At 46.8% G+C, this 21,166-nt stretch overlaps 1 protein-coding gene across 8 annotated transcripts in view; it reads right to left on the reverse strand.

Annotated features, from left to right (window-relative positions):
• Window positions 1-1,251: 1,251 nt before the first annotated feature.
• Erg (ETS transcription factor ERG) overlaps window positions 1,252-21,166 on the reverse strand; it is a 101,418-nt gene continuing 81,503 nt past the window's right edge. For 5 of the 8 annotated variants that reach the window (XM_021184500.1, XM_029470514.1, XM_029470517.1 and 2 more), the window contains 5 exons: window positions 19,496-19,567; window positions 12,192-12,260; window positions 11,514-11,570; window positions 10,831-10,878; window positions 1,252-3,428 (listed from right to left, as the gene is read on the reverse strand). In XM_021184500.1, the coding sequence (XP_021040159.1) occupies window positions 2,908-3,428; window positions 10,831-10,878; window positions 11,514-11,570; window positions 12,192-12,260; window positions 19,496-19,567 (767 nt within the window). In that variant the 3' untranslated portion in view covers window positions 1,252-2,907. The remainder of the gene's footprint in view (window positions 3,429-10,830; window positions 10,879-11,513; window positions 11,571-12,191; window positions 12,261-19,495; window positions 19,568-21,166) is intronic. The other 3 variants (XM_021184503.2, XM_021184501.2, XM_029470515.1) reach the window with 3 other exon arrangements.

Below are 21,166 nucleotides of genomic sequence, written 5' to 3' on the forward strand. Positions count from 1 at the left end.
AATCACACCCTACGGAGTTCATAGACTGTTGCCAAAATGCACAGCGCAGGGGACTGGCAAGTGCACTGAATCATAGCGAAGGGATTACAAAGTGCAAACTGAGTTCTGAAATTGCTATGACATGAAACAGCCCATTTAAAAATCTGACTCTGGCTTAGGCTTGAGTCAGGCCTTGGCTTGTTGCTCTCTGAAGGTGGACCGCCATAGCACCTAGGTCCAGGTGGGTGGCCTTTGTGACATGAAGACAAGAGATGTCTAGAAAAATTGATGTGAGATCATAGACAATAAAGTGTGTGTGAAGGAGAGCTGGGAAGGCCACCCCAGGACTGAGGACTCCAGGGTATAAGACCAGAGCATCCGCTGGGGGAGTCCTCAGAATGAGGAGTGGTAAGCTCAGAAGCTGAACCTCAGGGCTTTACTGTGCATGCGTGTGTTTGCGTGTGTGTGTGCACGTGTGTGCATGTGTGTGTGTGAGTGCGTGCATATGTAGTGGATGCACACTTGTGCACACGTGTGTATGCACGTGTATATATATTTCTGTATGTGAGTGCACACATGCCTATGTATGTGTGCACAAAGGGGTCAGAGAATAAACTTTTTTGAGACAAGGTTTCCTGTTGTCCTGGAACCTCACAAAGCACGCTAGGCTAACTGGCCAGTGAGTTCCAGGGATCCATGAATCTGCCATCTGGCTTGAGATGGGATTACAAGGGTGGGCCACTGTACCTGACTTTTACAAAGCTTCTAGAGATCAGTCTCAGGTCCTCATGCTTGCAAGCAAGAGCTGCAATCACTGAGACATCTCCTGGGCTCTCCCCTGATGCTTTTTAACAAGAAACTGCAGTTCTCTGCGACTGATGTACCGATAATGATGACAAAATTTGGCTTAACAATGGCTTGTTTATCACTCATCGAGAATCGCATGATCATGACAATAAGCCGGGTGACCAGTGCAGAATAGAACTCCTTAGTGACAACCTCAGCTGTGGAGGTCTCTTTACCTGCTCAGAGCAATCATGGAGGCCCTTAGGTGAAACCCGTGTTCTTTCCATATTGGGTGAAAATGAGAGAGCTCGTGGTAGTCAGGAGGCCCATGCTGCTTGTGTGCTGGGGTAGCAGCACATCTGTATGACGGCCATCTGTTCACATTCTTGGACAAACTAAGACTGTAACACAAACCCCTAAGAGTCGGCAAAGTTTCTGCTAGGCAACTGTTCATCAGCAAAGAAGCACAAACGGAGACTACCGCCGTTCTGGTTCGCCGTGAGAGGCCAAGCTCATTTTATTAACATACATTCTGCATTCTAAGAACTAGTTAACTTCATATTGTAAACATTAAGCATTACAGAGTTAAAATTCAAGGCCACATCATATGTTTTGATTGTCTCTTGTGTGTGTGTATGTGTGTGTGTGTGTGTGTGTGTGTGTGTGGTGTGTCTTTGGCTGGCCGAGGTCAACTCGTAGTGTATAAATGCATAAGTTATATAATTATTATATAAAAAGAAAAAAACCCATTGACTTGTAGACTTCGTTCTGACGAACGCACAGCGTTCGCGACTCATTAAGGAAAACTGGAGCCCACCTACCCACAATGCCTGTGTGGTCTCTGACCATGGTGGCTACCAAGGTCACCTCTCAACTGCTCCCGTGAAGGACAAAAGCCTCCACCGAATGCTGAGGTTCTGAATTTTTGTTAAAAAATATCAGACAATTCCAGTTATGATTTCCTTTTCACAGAGACATATTTTTGGTTCTGAATACTACTGCACCCAGTCCTCCACAAAACTGTGTCCTTACAACACTGACAGCATCAAACATCTCTCGACTCCTGCTCTTTGGTCCCAAGATGCCCTAAATTCAGCTGTGGTGGCTTGAGCAGCTGCCTTCTATTCCTTTCCTTTCCTCCTCTACTCCCTCTTCCTCCTCCTCTCCCTCCTCCTCTTCTCCCACTCCTCTTCCTCTCCCCTTCCTCTCCCTCCTCTTTCTCTCCCCCTCCACCTCTCCCCTTCCTCTCCCTCCTTTTTCCTCCTCCTCTCCCTCCTCTTTCTCTCCCCCTCCACCTCTCCCCTTCCTCTCCCTCCTCTTTTTCCTCCTCCTCTCCCTCCTCCTTCTCTCCCCCCCCACCTCTCCCCCTTCTCCTCTCCCTCCTCCTTCACTCCCTCCCCCAACCCCTCCTCTACTTCTTCCTCCATTTCAGCTTCTCTCCTACAATCTCATACTCACAACAACATGCACAGCTCCCACCCACCATGTGGCTCACATTTCCCATAATACTGAAAAGGAGATGAGACCCTGGGTCATCTTCACAGTTTGACAGAGCTGGCAGCTCTCTATCAAATGGAACAAATCTGATTTCAAAGAAAACAAGCAAATACCAGCCAAGAAAGTCCACAGCCATTGTGGTCTGTGGAGGGGCCCGCCATCTTTTTTTGTCTGCTTCTTCTTTGGTTTTGACATGGTTTCTATTTTTAAACACAGGTAGTTTCCCTTCAAATGACATCATACATGGTGTGTTAGGCCAAGTCTGTTCCTGTTCTATTGCTTTCACTCAATCCTGGTAGGTCAAGCAAGGTCCCACACTCTACAGTTTGTACACTACTTAAGGCCACTTCCTTGGGCAGTTGTTCTTATTGGTCAAGCTTTTCTACATACAATGTCTTTGACAAGGGTGGACCACAGGTTATATGTCCATGTACAGTATATTTTGAGCTTCTTCTATTTCTGTAGTAATACTTGGGTGGCACCCACCCTCCCCTGCGAGTCTTTGGTTTTTTTTCCCCCCGGCTTCCTTCCCCAGCTCTGGCCAACCGTTTCCATTCCTCACGAGGCACTTTTGATTTGTGTTCTCTGAGTTTGTGGCGACTGCTAGGCGATTGTACACTGTTGGGAAAGGCCTCCATCTGGTCTCTAGTAGTAGGTGCCCAGGTGAGAGGGCATATGGCTGGCTGGGAGCCTAGTGTTCGGGTAGATGCCCCCAGTTGGTGAATTCCAGTATGGGTTCGGGGAAGCAAAGAAACTGGAAGATGTGACTGGGAGGGCTGGAGGGTGGGGAGACACAAAGTTCATCTTCTGGGGGTGGGCGTGATAGGAGCCCATGTATGGCAGGTCGGAGGGATACTTGTACAGGGACGACTCAGGAGGGTGGGGCTGCAGGGCCTGGGCAATCCCGTGGAAGTCAAACTTGTAGGCATAGCGCTTCCCGTGCACCTTGGTCATGATGTTTTTGTCGTAGTAGTAGCGGAGGGCACGGCTGAGCTTGTCATAGTTCATGTTGGGCTTGCTCTTCCTCTCCCCCCAGCGTCGAGCCACCTCGTCCGGGTCTGTCATCTTGAACTCCCCGTTGGTGCCTTCCCAGGTGATGCAGTTGGAGTTGGAGCTGTCTGACAGGAGTTCGAGCAGGAACTGCCACAGCTGGATCTGGCCACTACCTAATGATCAGGAGGGACACAAAGCCAATCAGAACCAAGGACAGGAGGTTCAGTCCTCAATGATAGACCTCCTGACCAGGTCTGGTCTCCAACTCCAGCCCCATCTCTCTGCACCTGGGCTGTTGTGACTTTTGACTCTTGGCTCCTCGTTTATCTAGAGAGCAATCCTTGGCTGAACAGGAAGAGCTCCACCCCCAGATATTCCAGGCCACACTGATGAAAGGGGACTACAGGACACGCTGATTCTGAATGCTGCCTGTGCCCCATAGATGCTTAGGAACCAGGCTGGCACACGATGGCTCAGCTTCAAGAAGGCTGGGAGGCTCCTCAGCGTTCCTCCTGCCCAGTGCTGCTTCCTCCTGAGAATGGACCCTTAAGGAGCCACCACTTGGGGATCCTTATCTCTGCCTCCACTTCTAGGACACTTGACCTTGTATGGCAGTCCCTGATCACTCACACACTAGCCTCATAGAATCAACTTCTCCAAGTGCGCGCGTGTGCGCGCGTGCATACACACACACACACACAGAGGGAGAACACACACAGGACAAAGTTCAGCATGTTTCCTTCTACTTTGGAATCCTTCAAAGAGCGCCTAGGTCACCCTGTTTTCAGGGGAATGAAAGAGCTACTTTTTCCCCATTTTGTGAGGTGGAAAAGGCCATTCTGTGGATGGCAATAATGGCCTGCCGCCATTTATATTGGCTGGGTAAAGTGAAATAACAGAAGTCAGATTTAGGAAACGAACACCTACGAGTCTATGGAAAAGCAAATAGAGAGTGGAAGTAAACACTGTTGTTTCTAACATAAGACCTGGCGGGTGCTCAGATGGCAGCTCCGTCAGGACTTTTCCTAGGACAGAATTAACCTGCTCCAAATGAGGAAGTTTGGAAAAAGAACTGGCTCTGTTTCAAACTAAGATCACCCATTCCCAATCCTGGGCCAAATGCTACATGACAGAAACCCATGTGCCACAGTGCTTCTAAAAGACAACAGGCTACGGGTGGAACTCTTTGGAATCCAAGAGACCCTGGCTCAGTCAGAATGAGCAGTATATGTGTGTGTGTTTATGTGCATAGATGTCTGTGGGTGTGGATATATGTGCTTGTGTGTGTATACATGTGTATACTTGTTCATGTGTGTGTGTATGTCTGTGTACACATGTATACTTGTTCGAGTGTGTGTGTGTGTGCATGTGTGCTAGTTCATGTACGTTGATGTGTGGGTGTAGATATCTGTGCTTGTGTATCTGTGTACACATGTGTATATTTGTTTGTCTGTGTGTACATGCACACACACATATGCGTGTAAAGGTAAGAAAGAAATTTGGTTATGTTGCCCTATTTTGTTTTTTAAGACAGGCTCTCTCGATGGCCTGGGGTTTACCATTAGCCTAGGCTGCCTGGCCCTTGAGTGCAGAGATCCACCTGCCTGCCTGCACATACCACTAGGGTTATCACTGGTCACAACCACACTGACATCTTTGTATTTGTTCTTTTGTTTGTTTTCTTCTCTTTGACCCAGGCTCTGGAGCTCAAACTCAGCTCCTAGTGTTTGCAACACAAGCACCTGACTGACTGAACCCTGTCTCTGACTCTCAGGTCTTCTCAGAGAAAAGTCTAAGCCTATCATTCTAGCCGCCATGCTACAAGGGATCTTGGGTTTGTACAGGGAATAGGCAGGCTCTGCACCAGGCTTCTCTTGTGCTGCTTTGCTTTGCCCCAGGCTTCCCACTTCTCCAGAGAGCAACCCTTGGCTGAACAAGCACATCTCCATATCCAGATACTAAAGGCCAGATGGACAGAGGGACACTTCAGTTCTGTCTACTGTTTGTGCCATGAGTGACAGTCATGTTGGGTACTAGGAGAAATGCATTATGTGGCATGCATTTTAGTTTTAAAGAGAGTGGGAGGCAGATCTCTTCCAAGACTCCATGGAAGCACACTGCCTTGGGCTCATCACCAGAAAGATGATAATCTTTTATGTTATGATAAGTAATATGATAGATATGATCAATGATCACATTAACTTTGACTGTCACTTATTCAGGGAATTGATGGAATGTAAAACTCAGTTATGACTTCACTTTCTCTGAACCCTTCCCACCAGGCCCCACTCTGTATACTGCCCAGTCCTTGTTTCTATGTGGGCTACATGGACATGTTGTGTCTGTGGATCCGCCCATCTAACAGCGCCGTGAGAAAGGTTAGCCTCTTTTGATGATATTACGAAAAGGGTTGTTTTCAGTCAAACGACACATTTGTGATGTATTAACAGCTTGTAGCTTGTCGGAATGGCGGCCCATGCTGTTGCAGAGCTGCGCATACAAACCGTTCTCAATCAAGGGCTGTTGCCGCCAACATCTCATTAATATGCATTGGAAAATATAAAGGATGGAACAAGAGAACCATATGGTTTTGGTATATATATTGTAACCAGAGGATTAAAACTTGAGAAAAGGATTCCACAGATGACCTGGGAATAGGAGAAGCTGTGGGTTTTGGCTTTAACAGTCTAACATATGCCTCACTCCAAACATGGACAGTTGCTAGAAAATAAATATTTAGTGTCAGCTTCCTCCCATGGCGAACGAGCCACCCTACAGATTTTGTACAAATACACAGAACAAATAACACTTGGTATCTGTTCAAACATTGGCATCATCTTTGGGAGTCTGTCCCTCAGCCACTTCCCTTATGAGCATGTGTAGGAGGGAGGCGGGGGGGGGGGCAGGAGGGGGGAGAGTCTCCCGTCTTCCCTTGCTTCTGAAGAGCCAGAAAACATGCAATCCCTACACTCATGGCAGGGAGCTCAAAGCTTGGAGGACAGATGAGCTCACGCTGCCCTGGGCTATTTTACTTTACTTATTAGCTAGGAAAACACAGGGCTCAGGGCTCAGGGCAAGCCTGCAAAGCCTCCCCAGAAGAGCTCTAAAAGCAAAATCCACTGGCCCCCAAATGTGAAAATGAAAGTCGCTGTAAAAACCAAAAAATGCTTAGGTAAAACACTATATAAACAGCAGCAGTTGGTCAATCTCTAAGTCATTGAGGCCACACATGTCCTCACTGAGCCAAGAGTTCTCAAGGATTCTGAGGGTAGGGGGACTGGGGAATCATCACTAGGTAAGATAAATGAGCTACTGTTTGCCAACAGTTCAAAGGCCATTTATAAAATTGTCACAGCCGCCTGGACTGTAACGTTCATACTGTGGTGGGGCACACTGGGAATACAGAGTAAGAACCCTGACACAAAGTATACTAAGGGTTCAGGGGGGGGGGTCGCCCGTCAGCCAAACCAGTAAAAATAGACAGTATTGTGGCTGGGAGACAGCTCCGGGCTTTAACCTCTTGTCATGCAAATGTACAGACTGGAGTTCTGTTACCCTTGCTTCTGAAGAGCCAGAAAACATGCAATCCCTACACTCCTGGCAGGGAGCTCAAAGCTTGGAGGACAGATGAGCTCAGGGCTTTAACCTCTTGTCATGCAAATGTAAGGACTGGAGTTCGGATTTGAAGAGGCCATGTAGATACCAGGAAGCACAGTGGCCTGTCTGTGATGGCAGAGTCAGTCTTTCTCACTGACAGGCAGGAAGTAGCCTGAAGCAGTTGACTATCCAGGACCACCACACTGGCCAGGGAGAAGCTTGGACCGGGCTTGTCCTCAGGGCTGGACATTCATTCTGAAGCTCACTGGGGCTAGGCACGACTGTGAATGCTCACATGTGACAGTGTGGTGAATCCCTGCAAAATCATGTTTAACTCACTGGAGTGCTTAGAAAACAGGGGCGTGGGATCGGATGGACCTTTATGCCAAGGTCAACAAAGATCAAACTTCAGGCTGGTACTCTTTGTCTGACATGGACTAGTCCTCTGGCCAGGTGTCTACACACACCTCCACAGCCTGCTGGTTCTTCCTAGGCTGTCCTCTCTTGGGCTTACAAACTGCTGGGCACTCCCCTAAATGTAACAAGATGTCATGTCCTAACAACTGGCAAATCTTCTCTGAAATGGCTCTCTGTCCCTTTGCAAGGAGCTGGATGCATCTTACAGAATGCCTGGCCACTGGACAGAACTCAAGGAAGGCTGTTCCACAGGAAGGAATTTGGAGTCCATCCCAGGAGCTCAGCGATTCTGATGGAATGTAGAGGACCTAGTGGCTCCTCACTGATTCATGAGGTAGGGATGCCAGGACACACCTTTCTCAGCAGGAGAGATAAGTGTTCAAAGCACACATCAGATGCATACTTGGAGTGGAGATGTTGGGATGCCCACATACTGACATCAGCTTGTGCATGCATATGCAGGACAGGTGTTGGTAAGTGACTCAGTAGTTAAAGGAATTGGCAGGTTCACCCTCAGCCATGCTGAGACGGCTCACAGCCACCTAAAACTTCAGTTCAAGGAGACTGGGCACCTTCTTCTGGCTTTTATGGGTGCCTACATAAACATGGTGCACATTACCTCACATGGTACAACTGCTTACAGGTTTTTTTTTTAAAAAATAATATTGTATAATAAAAGTCTTTTCATTAAAAATGGACAAAAAGATTTTGAAGAAGTTTCTATATGATTCTCAGAAAAAAAAACCCAAATGCATGTTCCCTTTCCACTATTTTACACACACACACACACACACACACACACACACACACACGTATTCCAGTTCATCCTTAGTATATTTCAATCCTGCAGTGTCTTTACTTGGTTTTAGTTTGGGAGAAATATCTAAACACGAGAGCAGAGTATGGAAGTCCTACACAGTTACTGTGTTAGGATCTATGTGGCCATTTATGGTTTTGAGTGCTTGTTTTGTGAAATGAGAAGCTCCAGTGAACAAAAAGCCTACAATTAATGAATTGTTCATCGATCCATGAAATGCAGAGCCAGCCCCTTTCATTCGCTCTCAGTGAGTTCTAGTTTGCCTAAAGCAGCTTGCTGATTTTCTTCCTTCTTTCTCTACCTCTTCTTGCTCTTAAGCCTTGTCCTCTTTTCCCCCCTCCTCTTCCTCAGGCTCATCCCTCCAGCCTCAACAGCTGTACAACTAAGTAAAAGTACCCATGGCTCATGTTTCTCAAAGCTTCCCTCCTCCCGGTCAAACTCATCTTCAAGAAGTGTAGAAAAAAAGAAAACAAAATCAGACTTCTGAGAACACAGGTCCCAGACTGCGGCTCCTTTCTGTTGGAGTGTGACCCAGGGAAAGCTCCTTGAACCCTCAGGGCCCCTGACTCCTCTTCTAGAGGACAGAAATAACAATGTTCTGGGCCATACAAAACCTGGCGGGAACCTCAGGCATAATCACACCCTATGAGTGGTGCTGCATGGAGTGGAGGCTTCCGGCTTGCTATTTCACAGCCTAGGCTGGTGTTCCCAGAGCCTGGAGCCTTTAAGTCTTTATAATCGAACCTGAATGTTGCTGCCAGAGCAGCTTTTCCAAAGCCTAGTTGTCACCACGCAAAAGCAGCCATACAAAATCTTCATGTGTTTGCATGTGTGTGCACTCATGTGTGCACATGTGCAGACACACCTGTGGAAATGAGAGAAATGACATTGGGTGTCCATCTTGCCTTGCACTTTGTCTGAGGCATCTGTTCTTCCCAGCTACTTATGCCAAACTGTCCCAGTGAACTCCTGGGGATTCTCCCACCTCTGCATCCCTTCCTGCACACATTCATTCTACTTATTTGACTTTGATGAGGTGTTGGGGATTCAAACTTGGTCCTTGAGAGCACACAGTGAGCACTCTGTGCATGGGACTGTCTCCAGAGCCTCATAGCCGCAATGGGCATCAGAACAGCAACCTCGTAGTTACCAATGGGTGACTGAGAGAAGCACCAGCGGGGGCTGCTTGGAAGTCCTGGCCACTGAGTGATTCCACGGTCTGTGGAGTATTGTGTGTGCTGTGCCCTTCTCTCCACTAGGTGACAGTGCCTGGGTGAACTGTATCATATCACCCCAGGGATGAACTGACAACCCAACAAGGTACTGGTACCCAGTGTGTGCACTGGGCTAAAGCAATGTAGGAAAACAGCCTCCTCATTTACCAGGCTGCCTAGAACATGTTTACTGAATTAATCAGCAATAATCACAATTTCATGGAAGGCTCGGTTGCTCAACAATGATGGTATTTCACATTCTCAGAGTGTGGATTCTCTCGTGGGGACGCACACGATGAGAGCATCTGAATTTTTCTGTCTTCCAAGTCCTGTTTGGCTTGGGGTTTGTGAGACAGAAATTCCAGCCTGTTCTTACGGCGTGGCCGTGACATCTTGGCATCAAATTTACAGCTGAGAATATGAAGCAGATGCCACGGCACCCTGGGATTCCTGCCAGTGTAGCACAGCTGGTTCTGATCTGGAAACTAATACACAGAGTAAGCTAGCTGGCACCCACCGGCTTGTGAGGACAGGTGAAACAGAGTCTCGGTCAGGTACGAAAGCCTGTTTTCTCCCTCCATCTGACTCAGAGACATCCTCCTGGCGACCACAACTGGACTCTGATGGTCGTTAGATTATCTCTTTAAAACACCAGTTATTGAATCTCCTTGGTAATAGGTTGGGTCCTGTCCCCTAAAATTCATACATTGAAAGCTGAATCTCCAGTAGCTCCTAGGAATCCTTGTTTTAGAGACAAGTATTTCAGAGGTGATCAAAACAGACTAGGCCCATCAAAGAGGCCCATATTCCAGTGTGACTGGAAAAGTCTGAGATGTCTGAATTTGATCTTCAAAACCTAGATTTTAAAAAGCCAAGCACCAGCATGTCATGAGGCAGAGACAGGTGGGTCCCTTGGGCTCACTGGACAGGTGGCTTAGACTGCAGAATTCCAGGCACTGGAGAGCCTGTCTTTAAAAACAAAGGGGATACATAGTGTGGTATTGTAGATGGACTGTGGGTGGACTGATACCCTAAAACCAAAGGTTATCCTTTAGTTCCACATACATGAACAAACACACACAGACACACAGAGACACACACACGTCTGGACATAGCAGCACAGAGAGTAAAGACAATTAAGGAAGCACAGGCTTTTGCCCATCCAGAAGCCAGGGAGAAAGGCCGTGAGCAGATCCTTTCCCACAACTCAGAAGCCTCCTCCTGCTGGCCTCAGATTTCCAGCCTCCAGAGCTAGCCAATACACAGAGTTACTAAGTTACTAAGCCAAGCGCAGGCTGTTACTTTGTTGCACCGACCCTAGAGAAACCCTATAAATTCAATTAGGTTAAACTCAAATCTTAACCTATAACCTGATCCATTCTTTCTATGAAGGCAAATAAAACAGCCTGGTGAGATGAGAGCTGAAAGCCAAGTTTCTCAGTTGGAGAGGTTTCTCACCAGTACAAGTTTCTGAAACTGTCCCAGATTCAAAAGTAACTGTTGAGCAGCAGACCACAAGGGAAAACTCACCTGGATTAGCAAGGCGGCTACTGGTGGGTCCCAGGATCTGGTAAGGATCTAGGGTAGAAAAAGATTAGTCAGGTTGCCAGACAGAACTATGTGCACAGAGGTAAAAAATGCTCTTAACCCCCAAATTCCTGCCTTTACCTCTCACATGAGGTAAGATATCACACAGGACCTCAGGAGAGTTTCTTGCTGGAAGCCACAGTTGGTAGAAAAATATGAGGTCTGATATCCCCACCACCAACCACAGTCCCTATAACCCAGGATCTAACTGGGGCAAAGTTGGACCTGGGGCCATAAGAGCCAGGGTGCTCAAGGTCAGCATCCCACTGTCTTTCCACCTTAGACTTGACAGACTTGACAGGCATTAGGATGCATACCGTGGATAGTCAAAGTAACAGAATTTACAGCTCCCCAGGGCGCAGCCTTCATGCAAAGAGTGGTTAGCCCACGTTCAACTTAAAGGCTTTAGAGAAGTTTTAGTAAAATCTCAGGGTTTTGGTAAAAATCCTTCCAACTAAGCAGCTACTAGTCTAGACCTCATTTTACATACATGACAGATATGAAGTTTATTTTAAGGGGGACACACTTTAGAAACTCTTGTCTGAGCCTGTAGCCTTTTTTGGGGGGGGGAGGGCGGGGGTTGGGGGTCGGGGGGGAGGTGTCACAAGACAGTTTCTGAAACACACCTAACTGAGGACGCTGGTCTTCAGTTTTGGGCACTGCAGAGGGAGACGGCTGAGCAGCTGAAAAACCCAAGAATTAAAAAAAAAAAAAAAAAAAAAGACAATTAGCAATTCAGATCGAGCCACAAATCTTCGATGTCATTCACTTTATAATCAATTGTCAAGACAGCAATCTTATTCTACAACAAGAAGCATTTGTGGTAAGAAGAAACTGCCCCCTCCAATGAAATCAAATATAAACATCCTAAAATGTTTCCAATGATTTAAACAATCTAATGTAGCCATTGCTTCTAAACATAATAAAAAGAAACTTGAGCTAGCTTACAAAGGAGAATGAAATGGGCTATGGGTGTACAGGGAAGTGCCAGGGAAGATGTAAAGCCAAGCAGAGCCACAGCAAAGGAAATCAGCAATTAGCTCATCAGTATGTAAACATCTCCTGGAACCGCCTTTGTCCACAATGAGAATTACCGTTACGTTCATTTCTTTTCCTTATAAAAGTAGGTTGCATCTCAAACAAAAAGACTTGCCATGCTTAAAGATTGCATGTGTTTCATCATGAATGGAAGGAGCCTCTATGTGCTGGGAAGACCACAGATCAACCACTGAGATTATATTTTATCCTGGCTGTAGTGACCCCTGCCTTGGGACATGCAGATCAAGGCTGGACTGAGCCTGTACCTTTGGACTGAGGGGTGAGGTGGCTGTGGCCGGTCCAGGCTGATCTCCTGGGAGGCTCATAAGGTAAATCTGTAAAAAACAGATACATGGACTAAAAACCAATTACTTTCTATGACAGATTTGTTTCTCAGAATAAATACTGAATAAAAATTCAAAAAGCAATAAAAAAATCAACTTGGGTTTTTAACCTATACATTGCAATTTGCGTATTTCATGTATTTGTATATTTTATTTTTCTAAAATCCTCTCCTCCATTTAGCTGAAGACTCTCATTGGTAGATTCTTCTAGACCTTGCTTGCTGATTCTGTGGTGTGTGTGTGTGTATGTGTGTGCATGTGTTACACATATATTACAGATATGTAGCTATGCACGCATGTAGAGGCTAGAGAGGCCACTGTTGGATATTGACCTCAACTGTCATCCATTCACCTTGCTGTATGAAACTGCTTTTGTCACTGGGTCATTTGGGGCTCATCTGGAGCTCGCTGATTTAGCTCAGCTGACGAGGCACATGTCACCAAGTACAGACATGGAAACTTGGGATCATTCAGGTCTCCATGCTTGTATGGCAAGCACTTCACCAACCGAGCCAGCTCTTCCTGCTGACTCTCCTAAAGCCTTTTCCTGCGACGACGAGAAATCAAGATCACAGGACAGCTTCTCTTTCACACCCTGACTCACTACTGGAGTCTCCACTTTCAGCATCTTCAGAACTCGTCCACGCCAGAACCCATGACGGGCGTGAAGGCATGTCTTCTTGTCTGGGGTCACACCAACCCAACCGGGTGGTGACAATCATGCTCCTGTTTTCTGCACTCCTCTTAGAGATGAGAACTGCTTTCTTATCCTTCAGTGAGCTGCTTCCCTGGACTTCTCTTCATTTCCCCTTGATAATCATATCCATTTATATTGTCAGTCTTAGTTGGCCGAGTTGTTTTTCTAGGCAAAAGGCCCCTCTTTCTCATTTTCTAAGAAGATTTAGTATCTCTCTAAAATGAATCGCATAAAAAAAAAATCCAAGACTTTCTGAAATGATCGTCCTATAACACATTAGCGGCAACCCTGAGTGCAAGTGCATGAATTATTTCTAAGTATTTATGCACCACGTCACTTGTGCTATGGACTCTCACCACATTTGCAAACTTAGTGACTGCAGCTCTGTGCTCCATGTAGGTTCTGTCACCAATAACTAACTAAGCATTTATGCCACTTCAACTTCTTTCGTAAATATATCCCTGAAGCATTGCTTTCTCGATCTTATTAACCATGAAGATATGAGCGCTCTTACTACATCTAACTCTATAACAGGGCCATTTCAAAACTGGGATCCAGGCGTGGTGGCTCACACCTGTGATGCCAACACTTGGGAAGTAGAGGCAGGAGAATCAGCTCAGAGTCTTCCTCGGTTACATAGAATATTTGAGGCTATTCTGGATTACATGAGATGCTGTCTCTAGAAGACCTGGGCATACTGGCATTTGGGAGGCTGAGGCAGGAGGATTGCCCTATGTTCAAGATCAGTCTGGGCTGCAGGGTGAGACCCTTTTTCAGAACAAAAGCAAAATGTTAAATGAGTTTAAAAACAAGACTTCCTTGGTTGATGGGCTTAGTTCAGTGTCTCCAATGCAGCCCAGCACTCCAAGGACGCTTGCTTCTGCCAACACCGGGGGATGGCAGACACCGGGAGATGGCCGTGGACCTCTCACTCGGAGGACAGAGCTGGACAATTATTTTGGGCCTCTCTTTAAGCAAATCATTTAACCTTATTTTAAACAGCCAATCTGATGAATCAGCTTTCACAGGACCCCACTATGTTGTTGCATAGTGTGCACCCCCTTCCAATGTTCCCATCCCAAAGAGGACAGCACGAAATCCAACACAGAATGGCTTAATTCAATCAGTCTGTTTGGCTGAAAGCATCACAACTCGTGTGGTCTGTGAAATCCTACCCTCCTGGGCTTCGGAGAGTTAGGCAGTTTTCCTTTTTAAAACTCCTCTCGGGGGCATGTTTGCATTCTGGGGCCTTCAGCTTTTATAGAGTTGGGATGGCATGTGGGAATGAAATCTGTAACTGTGATCAACTTACAACTAAATTCTGTCTTACATCTCTGGGAACATTTTTGAAAACAGATCGTCAACCTGCTGCAGTTTTCTTTCTAAAACTGGGGGTTGGGGAGAACTCAGTGAGATGGCTCAGTGGGCAAAGGGGTTGCTTCCAAGACTTATGACCTGAGTTTGATTCCTGGGACCTGAATGGTAGAAGGAGAGGGTCAACACTGCTAAGCTGTCCCCTGACCTGCACTTGTGTGCCATGTGCATACACACGTCTAACACATCCACCTCCCAAATACATAAAGTGTAATAATATCTATTTTTCAAAAAGTGGTTAGCCAGAGCTTCATCACAGAAATCACTTTAGGAGGAAAAGTCAGCAGGTGAGGTTTCCTACCTGGTTCGGGGGTAGATAGACACACCAGCAAAAGCCCAATTACCAAATGAAAGTGGGGGTATCACAGGAATGTGTCCTGTATCCCTGCTTCTCAAAGTGTGCTCTGTGGATCATCAACTAAAGACACGCTTGAGGGCTGGGAATGCAGGCTTTTAGCCTGGATTTAAAGACTAAAGCCTGAGTTTTGACAGGGTCCCAGGCCACTCACAAACATGCTAGCATCAGAAAAGGCCATCTCAGAAAGATTTCCACTACTCTGATAAGAATTCTACAAGGTAATGACTTCAGGAACGCTAGCCAGACTAGGTAGACATACCTATAAATTTGTAACTGTCTGGTATGGAAGGTTCTAGAGGGACCTGCTGGGCCTGAGGTGGAAGAACGTAGGCAGAAGGACCAGAGAGCTACGAGTTTGTCGACTGCCACCCAGAAATGCATGGGTCATAAAGCGTGACCGGGGAAAACACTAAACAGCGCACTAGAACTAATGTTTGGAAGCTCTTTATTCATAAAATCCTTGGAAAGATGAATAATCATGTTCCGCCCTCCCTTGGAAATCACATCCACCACACTGAGCCTCATCCTCAGCCAAGTGTTTGGGATGTTTGCCTGGACAATGATTAGTGTGTTCACAAACACACTGCCTCGGTAGATACGCCGGTCTTGTTTGCTTTCATGAGAGTCTATGCCAGCATTTCCTTATCAGCTACCGGTCACACGCTGTGATACTAAAGCCCCCTCCTGTGGGAGGTGACCTTGGGAAATGCTGACCTTGGACATTTCTGTGGATGAGGGACAATGGGGTGGTGGCGGAGCCAGCGCTGCATACGTATGTCAATCCCTGGATGCTTAGACGATCACTAGCCATGAATCTTTGCTACTCATCCTGATAGAAGGGCACAGGGTTTTTAATAAATTACATATTTTACATTTAATTTTGGCGAGCAATTCAATGCCCACTTCATTCCTTTTGAGCTATCTTTGTCACAAGTTCCTGCACAGGAAGGCCACTTTCTGGCATTCACCCTGCTATTGTAGCTGTTGAAAATGACTACAAAAACATGAACCTTGTGAAAGCAACCTCACAGGCAGTTTGGGGTGGCTATAGGAGTATGGTATATGCCATGATCCGAATAGAAACAACATGGAGGTACAAAGGCAGAGCTTGTCTGGTGTAGACAACCACACATAACAGCTTCGTGAGCTTTCTGGGAGCTAGGACCAGTTTCTGATTCTGTATGAGATCTTTCTACACACTCTTCCTAAGACACCAGAGAATCGTCCAGTCCTGGCCTCCCTCCCTGGTGAGGGATAGGTTCCACTAAATCCCTTTCTCCCTTGGTTCAGGTCACTGGCAGGTCTTTCCAGCTCCAGTGGCCACCACAGAGTCATTTGCATTTTAAAGGACCAGGACCTGGTCCTGGTGATCCCTTGGGGAAGGGAGGGAACGGGAAAGAATGGACGGGCATCCTCTCATGCACTTGAAGCTAATGAAAGAGACAAAGTAGGAAGGCAGTCACAGTGCAGAGCCAACCCGTAAAGCTCTGGGAAACAAAGGAAATTTTAGAGTAACTAAACTGCATTCTCTTCTTCATCCAGATCATTCAAAATGTTTCTTTAACTTTATATCAAACACATGGAGAGTGTGTTAGTAGATCAATGATGGTTTGGGGATTTCAACTATGCTTACAAATCTCAAACTTGGGACAAGCCAACTGCTAAGATCTGTGGCGGTTTACATAGTACCTGACTGAGGTGTGCAGGAGCTGTGGGCTCACATGGCTCAGTCATGCTCAGTAGCACCACCTTTCGGGGTTCCTCGGAAGAATCCCCCAAAAGGCACTAGCTTCATCCACATTCTGTGTGTAGAGGTACACGCTCCAAATTCTGGTAACATGCTTGGTGTGTATTGATCTATAGGCTCTATTGATCTATATGGCTATCGTGGAGGAGGGACAGAATGGCCTGCATAATGTCTCCCAGGTACTAGACTAGATTTCCTGTGACCACCTCATAAGAGGACAGACAGTCTGGGTAGCATATCCTAAGGTCATAGGCTGCCTTATAAGGTAATGTGGTTAGCGCCTGTCTCTGATCTTGACACTTTAACCTGAGACTTCAAGGGTTGGTGACTTCAAAAGAAGACTTGGGAGGAGAGAATAGTTTGTACAGAGGAGCTGGGGAGAAGGGTTTGGGGGTGATAACTACAGAGCCTGAGAAACACAGACAACATCCTAAAAGAATGACAACCAAGCCACAGAACACAAGGATGTGATACTCAACAAAGGTGAGAAGAAGCAGCAGCTACGGCCTCACTCTAGAACCATGGGAAGCAAAGTACCAGGTGTGGGAAGGGATGGATGAGATGGGAAGGCAGGAGGGGGGAGTTCATGGTCACGGGGCTGGACAGCCTTGCCTAACCCTGAGCTGATGCCAAAAGGACAGCCACACAGCCCTTAGAGGATAAATAATTCCTTGCAGATGTCGGTCACTCAAAAGGGAAAGATTGGGGTGTATCTCAGAAATAGGTGACAGGAGGCAGAAGGACAGGAGACTGGGGGAGGAAGCATCTGGCAGCAAGATTCCAAGGGTGGCAAGTGTGGACAGAGGTAACCCACAGTAAGGATGAGAAGGCCATCTTGAATCTCAGGAAGAAAGGAAGTCTTGTGGGTTCTTCTTGCAGGGAGTCTGTGGTGAGACTGGAAGGGAGCCTACGAGGACTAATTACGTAGGAGCCTGGCTTGCTCCAGGGTCAGCTCTGGGTGCTTCCTGGCCTCTGTGCACAGTGCTAAGCTAGAGAGATGGAGCAGAAAATGACACACAAGGAACAGGAGCACCAGTCTCTGTCGCTAGACGAGGAAGCCTCCTTGCTTGCTCTGCAGCAGGTCTGTCTGTCTCTCTGTGCCTTGCTGAGGTTTTCCTCACCTCTGACAAAAGTCATTCTCTGTGGGCTGATTCTTGTCTGCTGGGAGACTTCCCCCACTGCTGCTGTCTGTCGTGCTCCCTGCCTTTTGATTTCTTAATTGGTGAAGAAAACGAACCAAGACAGTAACAGCACCACCCTGTGAGCCCTACAGACAGGGTCCCTTGTCCTGTCTCGCCAACCTGTTTACCGCAGTGGCTCGCGCACCCTGGCCTTGAAACTCAGCCAACAGCATTCCCGAGGTGGCTTTAAACAAACGTAATTTACAAATTGACTAATTAATCTTAAAGGCCAAATGTTCCACAGGGAGATTTTATTTACTTATTTTTAGCTCTGGGTAGAAGCCTTTTTAAAAAATACTCCTACATCATTCATGCCCCACCATTCAGAGGCTCCCCATGTGGCACAAGACACACACGTAGGTGTCATGTTCAGAAAGCCCTGGAGTCAGGGACAGGAGGATGCCCCTGCTTCTCATCCTTAAAGCTCCTGGTGGTGTTTTGGGGGCTGATAAGAATTTAGGACACAGACTGTGTCTGGTCCATTACTTTATTGAGCTCTAACATGACAGGAGCCTTAGAGGACTTTGGGCCATTTCTCATGGTTTCTGGGAACAAAGCTTTCTCAGATCAGAGAAGAGATCACTAGCCTGACATCACTGTGGTGGCTTTGGAGCAGGGGTGAGGTATGAAGAGCCCCAGGAAGTGACCCTGTGGCCACCCCTCAGCCAGCTCCTAGCCCTACTGTGTCTTCCTCCCTTGAAAGAAAGAGCTCCCAAGCCTGGGATCAGATCAGCTAGACTCATGCAAGCTGGCCATGCAAAGAGCCAAGGAGGGGTGGCATCGGCTGGGGAAGACATGCATGCATGCTGGACCAAGGTAGGAGTCTGGGAAATGCAGTGCACTTCCTGGAACTGTGATTCCCCAGTGTTCAGGCTGGTATGAGGAGTTCTGACCTACAGGGCAGTCATGGTCCCCATGAGGGGATGGTGTGTCACGGTGATATATACCCTGTTCAGTGTCCTCTCCCTGGAAAACATTGATTTCTCCTCTGGGATCTTGCCAGTCCCCAGGAGGCTTCCTGACTGTGTTCATATGAGCCTGACTCCGTCCACACCCAGGCCTCTGGACCTCAGCTGCCAGCTCCTACTGCTTCATATGAAACACTGACAAGTCCTTGGCTGTCTCTGGCGCCAAGTTAACACTACTGAATTATCTCCTAGAATGTCGTGATAAGCCTTCCTACCACTGCGGCTCTCTGCGGCTCCCCCATGTCAGACCCAGACGAGGCACTCAACCAACCCATAAGCCTAGCGGAATGTGCAAGCGAGCTTTCTGCAGACAGACACCGCCTGGAGTCTGGTTCAGCTTTCAGCTTTCCACTCCCAGAGGCCAATTCTGTGCTTGGCATTAGGTAAATGTTTACTTTTGCATGAATGATATGTAGATTAATTACCTAATTCAATCATCGGAAAAGACATAAAGTATGATGCCGATGTAAATATTATATGCCAGATGCTTCTCCTCTGAAAAATGGCTTCTCGCGTAGTGATGAGAATCAGTCATCAGCGATTTGGGAATTGCTTTCTCACCCAAAAGGACAGACTGCTCATTAATCCTCCCCTTAACTGAGAGTGCAAGGGGTTCCTATCCTAGGCATTGGCTCAAATACTTGACACTACTACTTAAGGCCCTGATCTGTTTCTGATTTCTGCTGTATTCAGAGTCCACAGTAGAGGAGCCAAGCTGTGGACTCTGAATACAGCATCTCTGAATCTCAGCTGCCCTTCGACAGGGCCAGGGAAAAGACTGGCTATATGCACTGCCTGTCAGGTCCAGAGCATGCTCCTGGGGTTACAGGCTGGGGTCCTGGGCCTAAGCAGGGCATCTGGGAGTCTCTCAATGAAGCAATCACATGGGGTGTTAGCATACCTGGCCTAGTTGTAATTCTTTGCGTAGCTTCGGGATATACGGAAGTATTTGGGAAAATAAAAGCTGCACCCCCTGCAGACAAAAGGAAAGACAAAGTGTGAAGGTCCTTTGTGGTGACTTTCAGCTTGAGCAACAGCACCTCGCCCTGTGATGTCAGGGGGTGGGGGGGCCTTGAAACTTCAGTGGAGCTCAGGGCAAACAGGAGCTCTGCTCAGACACGAGTGCATCTCCCTCATGCATGAAATATTATGCTGCGTTTATTTATTATTTCTTTGTGGGCTTCTTGACAGAGCCCCACCCGTGTCCCACTGGCAATCTTAAGTTTATTTAAAATTATCTGTGGCACAGATATTATTAAATTTATTGACAATCGTATATGATTCACAAAATATTTTAACAGATTTTGGAAAGAAGTGTACACACGTTCCCTAAGACTACATGGAATGTATTAAAAAATCAATCCACCTCTCCACTCAAATACACGATTCTCCACATTTTCCTCAATCAATGGTCATCTCCCCAAATGAGGAGGTTTTCGCTTTGACATTCAGTCCTTTAGAAATTTATCATCCTTGTCCTTTGACTGTCTCTATATCTGGCTATAATTTTTAAAAAAATCAATGAATTCTGAACTTTTGTGGAATTTTTAGTCACTGTTAAAGAATTTCTAAATGCGTGCAATGTTAAGAGTCTGTGAGGCTCTAGGGTGTTTCTTGAGACGGGCTGATTCTACCAAGTTCTTTGCTAATTTTGGCCACAAGACCATTAGCATATTCATATGTGTGATACAGATAGAGAAGGGGGAGCTCAGAACACCTCACGTCACGTTTAAGAAAAGCACACTGGTTTTGAATACTGAAGACCAAGGTAAACCAGCTACTTATTACAAGTGAGCCAACTGAGGCTCAATTCATAAGATGCTGGACATTTAAAAGTAAAAGGAGAATGACTGGTAAGCTGCTATCTTACTCAGTCAGGACGAGGAGCAGTGGTTGGGCTCACTTGCTTGCAAGGGACAAGAGGTTTCCCCGCTCCTGATGCTTTCATCCCTAGCTGGGGGCTGGTAGCGTGTGGCAGGAAGTGGTCCTTGGCTAATCCAGAGGGTGATCAGAAAATGGCCTTGCATCCACCAGTGATGCCATCAGGACGGGAGGTAGATGTGTACTTGGAACATAGGTAACACGTTTATACAAAGAGAACCCCAAATACACTGAGAGATGGAGGGAAGGCTAATCAGGACCAAGTGCCTTGTCCAGCCCTGCAAGGCTCGGGCATGCGATAGACACAAGTGTAGATAGAACCTGTAGTTAGAGATAGGAAGGCAGGTGCTGGACCGGGGCCAGCTGTGTATTCTCCGAAATGGCAAAAGAGTTTCCCTCAGGTTTATATAAAGTGTGATATATTCCTCCCACTGCCCTTTGCAAACATACAAATCTGTGCCGAATATAAAACCAAGGCAAGTCCAACACCCAGAGCTGTCTGTGAAATACCAAGGAGTCCCAGAAAACATTGCTTTAGGAAGGAAAATGGAGAGCAACAGGTCTGGAGGCCATTTATACTAGAGAGCTTTTGGTCTCCATAGGCAATGATACTGGTGCACTGGGGCATGCTGGGGGATCAGAATGATAGTTAAAAAAAATCCTTTTATGGCCTACGGGGTTACAGTGGAAA

This window comes from Mus caroli, chromosome 16 (assembly GCF_900094665.2).
Source record: "Mus caroli chromosome 16, CAROLI_EIJ_v1.1, whole genome shotgun sequence".
NCBI lineage: Eukaryota > Metazoa > Chordata > Mammalia > Rodentia > Muridae > Mus > Mus caroli.